At 41.4% G+C, this 18,079-nt stretch overlaps 1 protein-coding gene across 6 annotated transcripts in view; it reads right to left on the bottom strand.

The window, feature by feature from the left end:
- LOC139176077 (ATP-binding cassette sub-family C member 4-like) overlaps positions 1-18,079 on the bottom strand; it is a 401,158-nt gene that overhangs the window by 164,803 nt on the left and 218,276 nt on the right. For all 6 annotated transcript variants that reach the window (XM_070800386.1, XM_070800387.1, XM_070800388.1 and 3 more), the window contains 3 exons: positions 14,137-14,328; positions 3,611-3,705; positions 3,299-3,385 (listed from right to left, as the gene is read on the bottom strand). In XM_070800386.1, the coding sequence (XP_070656487.1) occupies positions 3,299-3,385; positions 3,611-3,705; positions 14,137-14,328 (374 nt within the window). The remainder of the gene's footprint in view (positions 1-3,298; positions 3,386-3,610; positions 3,706-14,136; positions 14,329-18,079) is intronic.

Raw genomic sequence — 18,079 nt, 5'->3', positions numbered from 1 at the left:
CTCAATGGATGTGAGTCTGAGTAAACTCCGAGACTTTGTGATGGACAGGGAGGCCTGGCATGCTCGATTCATGACGTCTCAAAGAGTCGGACATGACTGAGCAACTTATCTGATCTGATACACAAAAAAGCATCAGAGTCTTTCTACCTCAGGGATTCAGAAGTCAACAAGAACTTCTGCTGCTGCTAAGTGACTTCAGTCATGTCCAACTCTGTACGACCCCATAGACAGCAACCCACCAAGCTTCCCTGTCCCTGGGATTCTCCGGGAAAGAGCACTGGACTGGGTTGCCATTTTCTTCCCCAACGCATGAAAATGAAAAGTGAAAGTGAAGTCACTCAGTCATGTCCGACTCTTGGCGACCCCATGGACTGCAGCCTACCAGGCTCCTCCATCCATGGATTTTCCAGGCAAGAGTACTGGAGTGGGGTGCCATTTCCTTCTCCACAAACAAGAACTACTAACAAAACATTCCAGACACAAAGTAAGAGTCAGATTCTAGATACCTAGTTTCAAATTCAAGTTAACCCTACATGTGGGTCTAAGTATTCATTCTACTAAGCATTAATGAAGCAGTTTTAATGTTTGAGGCCATATGCTGGTGAGGAATAAACCACTTTGAAATTCTCGACTTTAGTAAGAATTTCAAACCAACGGAATGACAAGCACAATAAACCAACAAGGCCTTTCCACAGAAGTTGTATACCAGTACTAAAAACATGGCTTCTAATGAGCCTTGAACAAATGATGGAGGAAAAGAACTGGCAGCCAAGTAGCAGGTCACCTAGTCCAATTGTCCAGTTTAAAAAGCATGCATCCCTCTGGGTCATCCCAGTGAGGGATGGGATGGGGAGAGAGGTAGGTAGGAGAGGGGTTCAGGATGGGGAACACATGTATACCCGTGGTGGATTCATTTCAATGTATGGCAAAACCAATACAATATTGTAAAGTAATTAGCTTCCAGTTAAAGTTAAAAAAAATAAGTCAAAAGAACGAGAAAGTGAGGAGAGGAGAAAAGAGATGTCAGGCAGAGGGGACCGCATGAGCCAAGCACTGGGGGTGAGTTTGGGATCAGCATGGATGACTGGGGGAAGTCTGAGGTTTTGTGCCCTGGACAACTTTAAGAAAAGGCTATGTCTAAACCACCGGACTGTGTGCATAGAACATATGATGCCAGAGGCAGGGTGAGCCTCCTGTAATTTCACAAGGTCACTCTAGACTCAAGATTATGCAGAACATTTCCCCCTGACAAGAAGAAGAAGAAGGAGAAGGAGAGGGAGGAGAAGGAGACGGAGGAGAAGGAGGAGGGGAAGGAGAAGGAGGACATCGTTCCCTGATGTTGGGAAAGATTGAAGGCAGGAGGAGAAGGGGATGACAGAGGATGAGATGCTTGGATGGCATCACCAACTCAATGGACATGAGTTTGAGTAAACTCTGGGATTTGGTGATAGACAGGGAGGCCTGGCATGCTGCAGTCCATGGGGTCACAAAGAATCAAAAATGACTCAGTGACTGAACTGAACTGAGCTGCTGACCTTTCCCCGGCCCTCTGTCTTAACAAGCTCCACGTAGAGACAGGTTCCTTACAGGCAGGAATGAGAGCTGAGCATCCTAGTGTCCCTTAATCCTGTCCAGTATAGGTCCTTCCTGTCTCATGGCTGACCGTCTTGCTTTGTAAACTAAGAGGTTTTGTGCAGTGACATCTCTAAGGGCGTCAGTCTCAGGGCACACAGCAGGGCTTTAATAAGTGCAGCTGGAAGGACTTGTGGGCTTCACCAAGGTGAACAACAGCAAGATGGAGTAGATGTGGATACTGCTTCAGAAAAAGCAAGTTTGTGAGACTTTCAAAAAGACCTGTCTAGATTCCACCAGAGGTCTTGGTCAGCGTGTATTAGGACACATTATACACAGAAAAGCATCAGAGTCTTTCTACGACAGGGATTCAGTGGTCAAACAAGAACTACCATCAACAAATTCCAGACACAAAGTAAGAGTCAAATTCTAGATACCTAGTTTCAAATTCAAGTTAACCCTACATGTGGGTCTAAGTATTCATTCTACTAAGCATCAATGAAGCAATGTTAATGTTTGAGGCGATATGCTGGTGAGTAATAAATCACTTTGAAATTCTTGACTTTAGTAAGAATTTCAAACCAACAGAATGACAAGCAAAATAAACCAAGGCCTTTCCACAGAAGTCATATGCAGTACTAAAAACTTGGCTTCTAATGTACCTTAAACAAATGATGGAGGAAAAGAACTGGCAGCCAAGTAACAAGTCACCTAGTCCCATTCTCCAATTTAAAAAACATGCATCCCTCTGGGTCATCCCAGTGAGGGATGGATAGGGAGGGAGGTAGGTGGGAGGGGGGTTCAGGAGGGGGAACACATGTATACCCATGGTGGATTCATGTCAATGCATGGCAAAACCAATACAATATTGTAAAGTAATTAGCTTCCAATTAAATTTTTTAAAAATAAGTAAAAAAAAGAAAAAAAAAACCTCTAAAGTGTTACACAGAGGGGAAAAAAAAAAAAAAGAACTAGAAGGTGAGGAAAGGAGAAAAGAGATGTCAGGCAGAGGGGACGGCATGAGCCAAGCACTGGAGGTGAGTTTGGGACCAGCATGGATGACTGGGGGAAGTCTGAGTTCTTGTGCCCTGGACAACTTTAAGAAAAGGCTATGTCTAAACTCACAGGGATGTGTGAATAGAACATGTGATGCCAGAGGCAGGGTGAGCCTCCTCTAATTTCACAACATCACTCTAGACTCAAGATTATGCAGAACATTTCCCCCGACACGTGCATAAAAACAAAAAGGAAAAAAAATCTTTCTTTCTTCTTTTTAAATATTTATTTATTTATTTAGCTGTGTCAGGTCTTAGTCATTTCATGAAACATCTTTTGTTGCAATGCAGGCTCTCAAGCTGTGGTGTGCAGGCTCTGGAGCATTCAGGCTCAACAGTTGTGACCCATGGGCTTAGTTACTCCATGGCATAAGAGATCTTAGTTCTCCAACAGGGACAAAACCCATGTCCACTGCATTGCAAGGCAGTTTCTTACCCACTAGACCACTAGACCACCCTATTCATCATCCTTCTTATCCCTGGGGTCTGGATTCAGCAACTACAAGTAGCAGGGGGAAATCTGCCATCTATCCCTCACTCCCTAAAGCACAGACCCCACTGTCCTGCACACACTGGAAGCACCTCCAGTATTTTCCTATCCTGCCCTCTCTTCCCTGATCTCTACAGAGTTCCTGGAAAGCAGAGATGATAGAAAACAAGAGCAAACTCACTGTTCGAACAAGTGCCTGCTGACTTCTGCATCCATTGCGCTGAGCGGATCGTCCAGGAGATAGATGTCTGCATCCTGATACAGGGCTCTAGAAAATGCAGAGAGACATCAGGAGAGGACACTTCACACTCCCTGAATCTCATCTCTGAATCATGACAGTGTTTGAAAACTCTTTATGTTCATTCCAAGAGCCTAGGAAAAGAGCCAAGACCCTGCTTCACACAGGCCCACCCAGTGAGCAGGGTCTGTGTGCTCACAATCACTAGGAGCCATGGAGAAGGAGGGGCAGGATGACAACTGAAATGCCATTTACCTGGCGAGGCTGACCCGGGCTTTCTGCCCCCCACTCAGTGTGGTTCCTCGGTCTCCTACGACAGTTAGATCTCCATTCTCCAGAAACTGTAAATCCTACACGGAGAGAGAAAAGGGGGAAAAAAAACCAAAGAATTAAAATGTGTTGTCCTCCTGCCATCTTAGCTCTTCAGCGTTAGTAATTCATACAAGTGTTTGATCAGCAGCAGTGTGCTTATTTTCAAAGCACCTAAATTGTAATTTTGAACATTGAAAAAAAAAAAAAAAACTTCTCAGGGCTTTTAATATGTTTTCATTCTATATTTTTTTCAGAGCATTTATGTATTTAACCATTATAACAGGTATTTATTGAGCATCAACTATATAGCAGGCATCGTTCTGGGCACAAGAATTCAGCCATGAGGAAACAAATGCTCAGAATTTCTTTCCATGGTGGGAGACAGATGATATGGAAAATTAACCTGAGCACAAGTACTGAGTACAGGAAGGAAAAAGAAGCCGGCTCAGGCAGATGGAGAGTAAAGGGGGGAAGTGAGTCCACATTGGGGTGTGAGGGCTCTGCTCAGAGGGGGTGTGAGCAGATCTGGGGTGGGGAGGGGTGCAGGCAGACCTGGAAGGGCTGTTCCACACAGAGGGAAGGGCGAGTGCAGGGGCCACGGGGAGATGCCAAAGGGGTTCAAAACAAGCAAGGAGGCCAGGAAAGCAGAGCAGAGTAAGAATGAGGGGAGTGAGGGTGGAGACAGCGCAGGAGGAGCCTGGGGTCACTCCAGTAAAGAAGTAAGGGGAGTATTGACATAGTCTAAGATTTTTAAGAAATCAGTCCTGCCCTTTGTGGAAAACAGACAATAATGGGAGAAAGGTGAGGGCAGATAAAAGCAAGAAGGCTACTGGAATAATCTAAGTGAGAGATGACAGTGGCCAGGACCAGAGTGGAAGCAGCAGGAATGGAGAGAGGGGATCACACTCCAGACACACTTAGAATGTGGAGTCTGGAAGACCTGCTGATGGGACAGGTGTGGGCTGTAAGAGAAGAGGACTGTGGTGTCTGGGGTGAGGAAGGGGAAGGACAGGGTCTCCATTTACTGAGTTGGGGAAGATGGTGGAGGCAGGTTTAGGACACTTCTCTTGTGGACAAGCTGAGATGACCTCCCAGTGGTGTCACAGTGCAGCTGGGCATGCAGGTGTGAAGGTCTGTGCTAGAGACACAGGTGTGAGAGCTGGTGGCCCAGGAGGTGAAGGCACTGCTGCTGCTGCTGCTGCTGCTAAGTCGCTTCAGTCATGTCCGACTCTGTGCGACCCCATAGACGGCAGCCCACCAGGCTCCCCCATCCCTGGGATTCTCCAGGCAAGAACACTGGAGTGGGTTGCCATTTCCTTCTCCAATGCATCAAAGTGAAAAGTGAAAGTGAAGTCGCTCAGTTGTGTCTGACTCTTAGCGACCCCATGGACTGCAGCCTACCAGGCTCTTCCATCCATGGGATTTTCCAGGCAAGAGTACTGGAGTGGGATGCCATGGTGAAGGCACAGGTCTTACTTTATCAAGGAGTAAATGTGTCTTAAACAAAACATTTTACTGATCTCAGCCTCAGCTTCCCACGCTCTCTGAAGAGATAATACCTGACCTGTGTCTTCCACAGTGATACTTAAGGCAAGGGGTAGACTGATGAGATCAGTACAAGAAATGGAAGCAGAAAAAAATAAGCATATGAAAAGATATTTGACAGAAATGTCATTAGGAAATTACAAATCAAAACAACAAGATACTACTATATACCTATTAGACTGGCTAAAATTCAAAACATTGAAAACACCAAATGTTGAAGAGGGTGTGGAGCAACAGGAACTATAATTCATTACTAACAGGATGTGAAATGGCACAGCCATTGTGGAAGATATTTTGGCACTTTTTTTTACAAAGTTTAACATGGGGCTTACTACATGACCTAGTAATCACTCTCCTAGATATTTGCCCATATGAATTGAAAATGTATGTCCACAAAGGAACCTATACCTTAATACTCATATCAGTATCTTTCATAATTTCTAAGACCTAGAAGCAAGAAAGATGGCCTTCACTAGCTGCATTTAGAAACAAACTGAGGTGCAACCATACCACGGGATATTATTTAGCAATAAAAATGAATGAGTTATCAGGCCATGTGTGGAAATCTTAAATGCATTTGACTAAATTAAAGAAGCCAGTCTGAAAATGCTTCATTATGTATGATTCTAACTCTAAAACACTATGAAAAAGGCAAACTATAAATACATGAAAAAGATCAGTGACCACTAATGGTTGAGTGAGGAGGAAAGATGAAGATGCAGAGCACAGATTTTTAGGGCAATAAAACCTCTGTATGATAAAGTACTAGCGAATGTATGACATTATGTATTTGTCAAAACCCATAGAAATGTACAATAAAAAATGAACTTTAATGTAAAGTGTGGATTTTAGTTAATAATAATGTGTTGTTTTGGGTTCATCTATTGTAACAAATGTACCACACTAATGCAGATGATAATAGTGAAAACTGGGGGAGGGGTAATCAGAAGATGGAGTGTATGGGAACTCTTCAGTGCCTGCTCAATTTTTCTATAAACCTAAAACTGCTATAAAATGAAGCATAAAAAAAAAAAAAAGATGGAACAGTCTGCATGAAAAATCAAAGGGAAAGAAACAGTGTGCTCAAGGGACACCAAGAAAAACTGCTGGACTAAGTAGATTCTTGTTCATGGAAGCAGGAAAAACTCAAAGCTAAGAAGGATATGAAGTTTCAACTTGAGAATCTGGAAATCTATCAAAAGTTATAATTTTACATTATTTAAGAACTAAGTAGACAAATCAGAGTATCTGGTGGGGGTTGGGGGAGAGATAATAAGAACATCCCCAAATGACAAGATAACAACCAAAGTTTATGTTACACAGCATTATATTACAAATCTTAGATTGCCTGTAATTACCACTGGACAGATCCTGGCACAGACAAACAGAGTTTGGGGGAGTTTGTTATCTACTAAACCCATCAGGCATCAATCTATGATGCCCAGCAGTACCTGTCTGCAGATAAAGCCCTCTTTTGTCTCTACTTTAGCAAATTTGGGGAGAAAGCACGTGGCACAGTAGGGTCTCCAGGATAAGAAGTTGTCTGATCTCCCTAAGTCTCACTTTCCTTTTCTACAGAATGTGCTGCAGAAACAAGAGTCACTAAACTCAATGATGCTGTGAGAATCAAAACACACATATGAACACCCTCCATAAATAAAAAAAAGGACATGAATTGATTGTAACTTGCTATTGGTGACTGAGACCTATTTTCACATCAAGCCAACAATGGGACCCTGCTCATAGTCTGGATCACAATATGCAAAGCATGTGACCAAAAGAAAAAGAGATTGTCTCCATCATAACCCTCCCTGACAGCCACAAAGACATACAGGCACACAGGTTCCCTGCTCATTCAAAGCTTAAACTGGAGTGCATCCAATGAAAGGCAACAATAGCTCTGTTGTGGAAATTCATTATTGCACCTTCTTTCTTTGTGGAGCTCAGAAATTATCATCTCATGCTTTTGGCTTTAGAGAAAAACAACAGGCCATTTTAAGATAGGTTCCCAGCCTCACACACACACACACACACACACACACACACACACACAGACACAACTGTTTACCTGGCTTCTGTTTCACTGTTGACAGTCTTCACAAACTGTTCCACTTAGCTTTTATGCTTTGATTTTATGTTGTTTTCATTTCTTTCTCAAAAGAGCACCACATTGTAGCACAGCAATCTCAACCATGCTCTAGAAAAGGCACCTGAATCCACTCCTTCATTTAGCACAGTCAGAGCATAAGATGCAAGCACTCTCTCTCCAGGTCTGGTGGGAGGACTTTGAGTGCCTCCTTGACTCTGACAATTTAGTTCAGTTCTCACCAACTCCCAGAGCTTGCTCAAACTCATGTCTGTTAAGTCGGTGATGCCATCCAACCATCTCATCCTCTGTCGTCCTCTTCTCCTCCTGCCTTCAATCTTTCCCAGCATCAGGGTCTTTTCAAATGAGTCAGCTCTTTACATCAGGTGACCTAAGTATTGCAGTTTCAGCTCCAACATCAGTCCTTCCAATGAACACCCAGGACTGATCTCCTTTAGGATGGACTGGTTGGATCTTCTTGCAGTCCAAGGGACTCTCAAGAGTCTTCTCCAACACCACAGTTCAAAAGAATCAATTCTTTGGTGCTCAGCTGTCTTCAAAGTCCAACTTTCACATCCATACATGACCACTGGAAAAACCATAGCTTTGACTAGGTGGACCTTTGTTGGCAAAGTAATGTCTCTGCTTTTTAATACGCTATCTAGGTTGGTCATAGCTTTTCTTCCAAGGAGTAAGCGTCTTTTAATTTCATGGCTGCAATCACTATCAGCAGTGATTTTGGAGCCCCAGAAAATAAAGTTACTCACTGTTTCCCCCATCTATTTGCCATAAAGTGTTGGGACCAGATGCCATAATCTTCTTTTTTTGAATGTTGAGCTTTAAGCCAACTTTTTCACTCTCCACTTTCACTTTTGTCAGGAAGCTCTTTTGTTCCTCTGGGATTTCTGCCATAAGGGTGATGTCATCTGCATATCTGAGGTTATTGATATTTCTCCCTGCAATCTTGATTCCAGCTTATGCTTCATCCAGCCCAGCATTTCTCATGATATATTCTGCATATAAGTTAAATAAGCAGGGTGACAATATACAGCTTTGATGTACTTCTTTCCCAATTTGGAACCAGTCTATTTTTCCATGTCCAGTTCTAACTGTTGCTTCTTGACCTGCATACAGATTTCTCAGGAGGCAGGTAAGGTGGTCTGCTATTCCCATCTCTTGAAGAAATTTCCACAGTTTGTTGTGTTCCACACAATCAAAGGCTTTGGCGTGGTCAATAAAGCAGAAGTGGGTGCTTTTCTGGAACTCTCTTGCTTTTTTTTTTGATGATCCAATGGATGTTGGCCATTTGATCTTTGGTTCTTCTACCATTTCTAAATCAAGTTTGAACATCTGGAAGTTCACGGCTCACATACTGTTGAAGCCTGGCTTGGAGAATTTTGAACATTACTTTGCTAGAATGACAACTGCTCTGACAATTATTCATGGACAAACCACAGATGGGAAAACAATTTCAAAGTATTTGAAGTAAAATCCAAGTCAGGTTAATTCCCAGCCACCATTTTCAGATTAGGTTAAAGGGAAAAGCCTGAGTTGAGCATATATTACAGTTCCTCCCACTGACAGGAAGGTGTTCTTATTCACGTTATTTTCCTCGAAGTTAAATTTAACCAATTCTTACTGAACAGCAGACACACACACTAGAGGCAAACTAGGAAATGGTGCTGCTGATTCTTGATGCCATCCATCCAGAAGAACATGAAGAGCCCTTCACTGATGGTGGAGACTTAGTGTAGAAACACCACACAGTAGACTGTTGAAACTGTTAATGAGGCCCTGACAGAGGAAGGCTGGGTTCCAGAGTCAAACGGCGGATGTCTTGTCTTTCTTACAGCTTTTCTTCCACTTGGAATCGCCCTTCCTCTCACATCCTGTCAATATCCCGCCCATCTTGCCAGGCTCAGCCAAAACACACTCCCGATGAACCCATCCTGGACTCATCTCTTCCTACGGGTTTCCTAAAGTTCTACTTACATCTCTCATCTCTCATGAAGGACTGTCTTATTCTGGTCCATCATTTGTATACATGCACAAGGTGTCTCTCAGTTCCTGGAGGGTAAGATCTGTGGTGGACCACAATGCTGTTTATCTCTAATCCTCACAACAAGCTGCACAGGAAGTACTGGCCCCATTTCACAGATGAGGAAACTGAGACTAAGTGAGGTCACATCACTGCTCTGAGGAATGCCTTTACATAATGTACTATGTACAGAGCACCTACATAAATATAAACTTAAATAATGGAAGTTAAATATTCAAATACCTTCTTTCTTACATGTCATATTTTATGGATGTGTTTTACCAAAAACTTACTGAGCTTAAAATTAACAGCTAATTTTTTCAAAATTATTCTAACATTTATAAAGTGCCTGTTATGTCCCTAGCAATCAGGTGCTTTAAAATCTCTCCTGCATTTCATCCTCAAAACAACATTTTGAGGTTAATAGTACTATATTCTCTATTTTACAGATGAAGGATCATGCACCTAGCGAACACAGAAACAGACTCAATTCCTGAGCCTCTGACTCCTGGGCCTTGAAGTTGATGTCATCAGTCTGAATTGATCTTGCCACTGTGATTACTTCATTTCTCCCTATTTTATCATATTAATAGAAATGTTTTCAGCTCAATGAACTTAAATGTTTACTTCAATTAAATCTAGTATAATATATCATGTTGTAATTAACATATGTAATACAAGAAAATTTGCTCTTTTTACTGCTCCTGGATTTGGGGGCAGTGGGGTTAGGGAAAACAGTGAGGAGACATCTTCATTTATATGTATGTATATTTGTAGAGAAAAGGGCTATAATAGTAAAAATAGCTACCATTTACTGAAACACTGGCATGTTTGCATTCCACATGCATGGCCTGTAGCCTTTAAAATAATTCCACCTCTCCTTGCATTCAATAAGAAAATAAATTGAGATAAACACCCAGAGTTAACAACTAAGATTGTTTCTCTCCAAAAGCCAAGCCTTTTCTACTACACATACAGTTTCTGTAACTATAGGTCAAAATAGTTCTAGAAACCCCTATTATCTATGGAAGTATTATGCTCGCCCACTGATATAGGGATTCAAAAAAAGATAAGCAAAGAATCTCATTAGGTGGTTCCCAGGTGTAAAAACCTTGCTGACCCCTTGCTAATCATAGTCACAGATGACATTTCAGAGCAGTAACAAAACCTCCTGGATACCCTCTGATCCAGAGTCCTTGTTTTACTGCAGATACATCAGAGGTCCAGGAAGGTAACAGGACATGTCCAGAGTGACAGTGAGCAAGTGACAAAGCTAGGGACAAGACTCTGCTCTCTGATCCCTCCCTTCCTGCCAGGGAGGAAATGGACACAAGGGGCCCCAACTCCATAACCCAAACATGCAGAAAACAGGAGAGCAGTCGGTGTTTATAAACACCACATCACATACAGAAGAATCACTGTGCAGCCCGGTCCTGCAGGTCCCCTTCCCACCAGGGTCTGTGCTGCACACATGCCCTAGGCTGGGTGAAGCCCCAGGACACCGCCCACATTACTGGTCCAGTCACCCCATGTGGCTGCAGCAAAGCATCAGCTCCCATGGGATATACTGAATGACAGCCACTGTCCCAGTACCTGCTCTTCAGAGATGCTCAAGTGTGGGGCAAAAGATAATGCTGAGCTTTACCAGAAAGGCAAGGTCATAAAAGAAACAGCCACACAGTGGCCTGGGTCTTTGGAGCCTGATCTGGACATCAAAAACTCAACTTGATTAAGGTACTTATTAACCTGTTTCTTATGAAATGCCTGAAATCTATTTATTTCCCATCGACTTGCATAAATCACCCAATTTTTTAAATAAGTTGTTCCTTATAAACTTCCTCAATTGAAAGGTAGCATGGCACTGTGGAGTCTAGAGTCCTGCTGAAACAGCTCTGAACCTGAGCTGCCAGTATTGAGGTGAGTCATTTCTTCTCACCAAGCCTCAGTTTTACCAGATATACAATGAGGTGGTAACATCAAAAACACTGGTAAAAGATTCATAACTCATATTTTTTTTTTATGTGTGTACATGTGTGCACGTGTGAGTGATACACAGAAAGCAGATGGGCACATGGACTCAATAAATGAGAGCTATTCTCTCACTAGCTTACATTTGCTTTCCCTCTTATTTTCTTACACAGTATGTATGTCATTTAATAAAAATCTAGTTCATTACTGCTAATGACATCATTTCTGCAAAAGCACAATCATCCATTAACAATAACCCAGGAGAAAGAAATAAGACAGTTAAGCAATTTTGTTTGTCTACATCATCATAAAATGGTACTCACCTGATACAATCTATGAAATTCAAGCCATTGTTCAAGCAAAATTACTATTTCCTCAGAAAGTGGGTCTGGAGCCTTCAACCCCACACCTTTGAAAGTCTGTCCCATCCTTTTTGTTACAGTATAAAAGAAATTAGATGTCCAGACTGCACTGAATAGACCCCAGGGGAAGCCCTTTAACATTGTTATTCACTGATTTTTCTAACCCAAGAGAGTAACATAGTATTTACCAGTATTTAATTTTTTCTTTTTTTTGCCAAATGATATTCTCCTATCAGGTAGGTTTAGTTTTCATTATTCACTAATTTATATCCCAATGTACAGTTAAAATTTTCATCTTGCCATTTCCTGTGAAACTCAGTGCCATTCCTGAAAATGACCTCTGCATAGTAAAAGATGCAGTATTAAAAAGAAATGTTAAAGCATTTGATTTTCTTTAAAGAATAAACTGCAAGTCAAAAATGAAGTGGAGACGGAAACCTGGAGACTGAAATGGAGCAAGAAGGCATCAACCAAGTGCAATGGACAGACCTCATACAGAGTCTGATTTCAATAATGGTGAAGAAGATTTCTCAGTGATATGATTAATAACATGTAAACACAGATTAGGAAAAAATAATAGCAAATGAAGCAACTAACAAAGAAGTAATCTCAAAAATATACAAGCAGCTCATGCAGCTCAATACCAGAAAAATAGACAACTCAATAAAAAAATAGGCAAAAGAACTAAACAGACATTTCTCCAAAGAAGACATACAGATGGCTAACAAACACATGAAAAGATGCTCAGCATCACTCATTATCCCAGAAATGCAAATCAAAACCACAGTGAGGTACAATCTCATGCCAGTCAGAATGGCTGCTATCAAAAAGTCTACAAACAATAAATGCAGGAGAGGGTGCAGAGAAAAGGGATCCCTCTTACACTGTTGATGGGAATGCAAACTAGTACAGCCACTATGGAGAACAGTGTGGAGATTCCTTAAAAAACTGGAAATAGAACTGCCATATGACCCAGCAATCCCACTGCTGGGCATACACACCAAGGAAACCAGAATTGAAAGAGACATGTGTACCCCAGTGTTCATCACAGCACTGTTTACAATAGCCAGGACATGGAAGCAACCTGGAGAAGGCAATGGCACCCCACTCCAGTACTCTTGCCTGGAAAATCCCATGGACAGAGGAGCCTGCAAGGCTGCAGTCCATGGGATCGCTGAGGGTCGGACACGACTGAGCGACTTCACTTTCACTTTTCACTTTCATACACTGGAGAAGGAAATGGCAACCCACTCGTGTTCTTGCCTGGAGAATCCCAGGGACAGAGGAGCCTGGTGGGCTGCCGTCTATGGGTCACACAGAGTCAGACACAACTGAAGCGACTTAGCAGTAGCAGTAGCAGGAAGCAACCTAGATTTCCATCAGCAGATGAATAGATAAGAAAGCAGTGGTACATATACACAATGGAATATTACTCAGCCATTAGAAAGAACACATTGGATCAGTTCTAATGAGGTGGATGAAACTTGAGCCTATTATACAGAGTGAAGTAAGCCAGAAAGAAAAACACCAATACAGTATACTAATACATATATATGGAATTTAGAAATATGGTAATGATAACCCTGTATGCAAGACAGAGAAAGAGACACAGATTTATTGAACAGTCTTTTGGACTCTGTGGGAGAGGGCAAGGGTGGGATGATATGGGAGAATGTCATTGAAACATGTAAAGTATCATATGTGAAACAAATCACCAGTGCAAGTTCGATTTATAATATAGGGTGCTCAGGGCTGATGCACTGGGATGACCCTGAGGGATGGGATGGGGAGGGAGGTAGGAGGGAGGGACACGATGGGAAACACATGTACATCCATGACTGATTCATGTCAATGTATGGCAAAAACACTACAATACTGTAAAATAATTAACCTCCAATTAAAATAAATAAATTAAAAAAAAAAAAAAAAACACAGACTAGAAGCTTGATGATATTCAAGAATTTGAGCTATTTTTCAGGTGAAATAATGTGGTGATTTTTTCCCAAAGGCTATCCTATCTTGTAGAGAAAACTAATGATATGTTTACAGATGAACAAATCTGATGTCTAGGATCTGCTTCAGAATACTCTGGGGTGGGGGTGGGGCTGGTAGGGGGCAGGGGTAGAGATACAGCAAAATTGGCCACCAGCTGATCTTGGCTAAAGCTGGGGGTGGTACATGAGAGTTCATTATACTATACTATTTCTGTAAATTTTTGTAATCATTCATTAAAGAAAGAAATTAAAAAGTGAATAAAACATTATAAAATTAAACAACCACCCACTACTTTCTAAAGGCATTTCTGTAAGTGCTGCTATCACATTGGCCATTGAAACAGCTGGCTTACATGTGTATATTTACCCAGAAACCCTTCAAAATTTGAAACAAAACTTTAATAAACTCTGTGGTTTAAACCAACACTATCATTATTTGAAATTTAAATATATGCAACTCAAAAGTCATTACTCACCTCTTCCAAAGCACAAGTCTTTATTACTTTTTCATACCGTTCTTCTTCATATTTCTTCCCAAATAAAATGTTACTCCTCACAGTTGCTGAGAACACCCAGGGCTGCTGAGACACATACGCGATCCTCCCATGCACACTGACCTGTCCCTGGCTTGGGGGCAGCTCCCCCAGCACAGCGCTTAACAGTGACGACTGAAACAGATGGCAACAGACACACATAAACAGGCAGCACTAAGGATAGAACAGCACACCCCACCATTGCACTTGATACACTATAGAACCCTTTCATTTAGAACAGGATGAAGTAGATCCGTGGCACATGTGAAAAAAAAAAAAGAAAAGAAAAGAACCCCATTGGTCCACGTACTACTAATGGTTGATAAGAAACATTAATATAATATTATAACAACCTAACTGCTAAGAATTTCCCCCAAATAAAAAATTTTACTCAGAAAAGACTAGCTAAGAAAGTTAAACATTCTTAACTAGCACAGCAGTGCAGCAGGATGTGTATTTCATGTATCCAATGTTTCGAGTAGTTCTTTCTGCATCCAGGTATCCTTTACTTGACAAACACTTATTATTAAAAAGCTACATGTGAAGAATATATCCAAAGATTATTATTAAAAGAACTGTGAAGTGAGTTGTGTCCAAAGAGCAAAGGACCATCCTAAAGGAAATCATCACTCTCTTGTGTGCACATCTCACATCTAGATTTCCACATTTTGTTGTTTCAAAGTACAGCTCTGGTTCCAATAGGGAAAGGAGTATGTCAAGGCTGTATATTGTCACCCTGCTTATTTAATTTATATACATAGTGCATCATGAGAATTGCTGAACTGGATGAGCCACAAGCTGGAATCAAGATTGCCAGAAATATCAATAACCTCAGATATGCAGATGGCATTACCCTTATGGCACAAAGTGAAGAAGAACTAAAGACCCTCTTAATGAAAGTGAAAAAGGAGAGTGAAAAAGTTGGCTTAAAACTCAACATTCAGAAAACTAAGGTCATGGCATCTGGTCCCATCACTTCATGGCAAATTGATGGGGAAACAGTGGAAACAGTGACGGACTGTTTTGGGGGACTCCCAAATCACTGCAGATGGTGACTGCAGCCATGAAATTAAAAGACACTTACTCCTTGGAATAAAAGTTATGACAAACTTTGAAAGTTTATTAAAAAGAAGAGACATAACTTTGCCAACCAAGGTCTGTCTAGTCAAAGCTATGGTTTTTCCAGTAGTCATGTATGGATATGAGAGTTGGACTTTAAAGAAATCTGATTACCGAAGAATTGATGCTTTTGAACTGTGGTGCTGGAGAAGACTCTTGAGAGTGTCTTGGACTGCAAGGAGATCCAACCAGTGCATATAAAGGAAATCAGTCCTGAATATTTATTGGAAGGACTGATGCTGAAGCTGAAGCTCCAATACTTTGGCCACCTGATGCAAAGAATTGACTCTTTTGAAAAGACCCTGATACTGGGAAAGATTGAAGGCAGGAGGAGAAGGGGACGACAGAGGATGAGATGGTTGGATGGCATCACCGACTCAATGGACATGAGTTTGAGTGGACTCCAGGAGCTGGTGATGAACAGGGAGGCCTGGCATGCTGCAGTCCATGAAGTCACAAAGAGTCAGACACAACTGAGCAACTGAACTGAACTGACAGCTGCATATTTACTTCAAATCTTTAACAACACATAGATGTGGTATGTGTATATCCACATCACACTAAGCTGAAATAATCTGCCTGTGTATTGGTTTCACCCAGGACCCTGGTTGCCTCTGGAAGGCAGGGGCATCAGGGTCTTGCTTACGTCCGAATCTTTTGCTCCAGCACATGGCTGCACCTTTACTACACATGTACTCATGGGACCAAGTCGACTCACATGAGGAAATGCTCAGAGCTTCCTGGAAGAGCCTTTGCAACCTCCAGACTTCATGGAGGGGCCATTAGGAAGTCCCCATGTCTCTGTCCCTCCTGACAGCTGTCACATAAATAATTTCCTTTAATGAGATGTCCAAATTCCCAATAAGCTGTTTCCAACCGTAAAACATGAAGCACCAAGAAGGAAAATATAATGTGCATTTACCCAGATCTGTGTGGCCATGAAACCTTGTAAAATAAAAGTTCCATGGAACACACCTAGAGAAATGCTGTTCTAGATACATCTAATTAAAACTGTTTTCCTTATAGCAGCATAAAAAGTCAAAGAAAAGTCCTTCCCCAATAAGAAACCACTGGCAGGACTTCCCTGGTGGTACAGTGGTTAACACTCTGTGTTTCCACTGCATGGTGCATGGTTTTTATCCCTGGTTGGGGAACTAAGATCCCACATACCTCACAGGTGCAGCAAAACAAACAAAAAAACAAAGAAGTAAACCAGAGGCAGATATTCTTGCAATGGATGCTGAAGGAAAGTTCTGTCTTACTGCCAATAAAACTAATAAAGATCTTTCTCAAAGGGAAAAAATAATTGTGTTACTAGCAACAAAAAGTCAGAAGGAGAAATTAAGGAAATAATCCCATTCATCATTATATCAAAAAGAATAAAATGCTTAGGGAAAAAAATTACCTAAGGAGACAAAAGACCAAAATGAAGAAAACTGTAACACACTGATGAAAGAAATCAAAGATGACATGAACAGATACACTGTGTTCTTGGACTGTAGGGATCAATATTGTGAAAATTACTGTACTACCCAAAGCAATATACAAATTCAATGCAATTCCTGTCAAATTACCCATAGCATTTTTCACAGAACTGGAACAAAAATTTTTTACAGTTTGTTTGGAAACACAAAAGACCCCAAATAGCCAAAGTAATCTTGAGAAGGAAAAAAAGAAAATAGAGCTGGAAGAATCAAGCTCTCTGACTTCAGACTATACTACAAAGCTATAGTAATCAAGACAGTACAGGGCTGGCACAAAAAAAAAAAAAAAAAAGAAAGAAAGAAAAGACATACAGATCAATGGAACAGTTTGGCAAGCCCAGAGATAAACCCATGCACCTATGGAAACCTTATCTTTGACAAAGGAGGCAAGAATATACATTAGATAACACATATCCTCTTCAATAAGTGGTGCTGAGAAAACTGGACAGCTACATGTAAAATAATGAAATTAGAACACTTCCTAACATCATATTGTTCATGTTTTAGGAGGGAGACCTGGGTTCAATCCCCTGGAGGAGAGCATGGCAACGCACTCCAGTATTCCTGCTGGAGAATCCCCATGGACAGAGGAGCCTGACAAGCTACAGTCCATGGGGTAGCAAAGAGGTGGACACAACTGAGTGACTAAGCACAGCTCAGCACAAGGAGCTCAACTCAGTGCTCTGTGATGACCTGGAAGGGTGGGATGGGGGGAGGGTGGGAGGGAGGCTCAAGAGGGAGGGGATATATATATATATATATATATATATATACACACACACACACATACTTACAGCTGAGTCATGTTGTTGTACAGCAGAAACTAATACAACATTGTGAAGCAATTATGTTCCCATTGAAAACTAAATTTAAAAAAAAGAATGACCATGGATGACTTATTAAAACAATGTAAACTAGGACATCAGAATAGCATTTTTAATGAGCTGAAAGGTATGGACTATAATCATCATGGAGATTTCACAAGTGTGACGATCAACACAAACTTCTCAAGAGGGTAAATCTTTATAGATCCCTCTGTGGAATGACCTTACAATTTGGCTCAGAAGGTCCCTGGGTCTGTCCAGGACTCCTGTGTCCATGAGAAAACTATGCCAGGCCTCTCCATGCTCTTCTCAGTAAGTTTCGTGGCAATCACTGCAATCCTTACCAAATATCTCTTATATGACATTATAAATTATAAGGAATCAATACACATGTGTACATGTAAAACTTTCTGAGAATCAAGATGGATGTGCCAAAACTGAGGCAATGCAGAGATGGGT

This window comes from Bos indicus, chromosome 12 (genome assembly GCF_029378745.1).
Source record: "Bos indicus isolate NIAB-ARS_2022 breed Sahiwal x Tharparkar chromosome 12, NIAB-ARS_B.indTharparkar_mat_pri_1.0, whole genome shotgun sequence".
Classification (NCBI taxonomy): Eukaryota; Metazoa; Chordata; class Mammalia; order Artiodactyla; family Bovidae; genus Bos; species Bos indicus.
The sequence above is the reverse complement of the archived record's forward strand: the minus strand, read 5'-3'. Positions and strand labels throughout refer to the sequence as shown.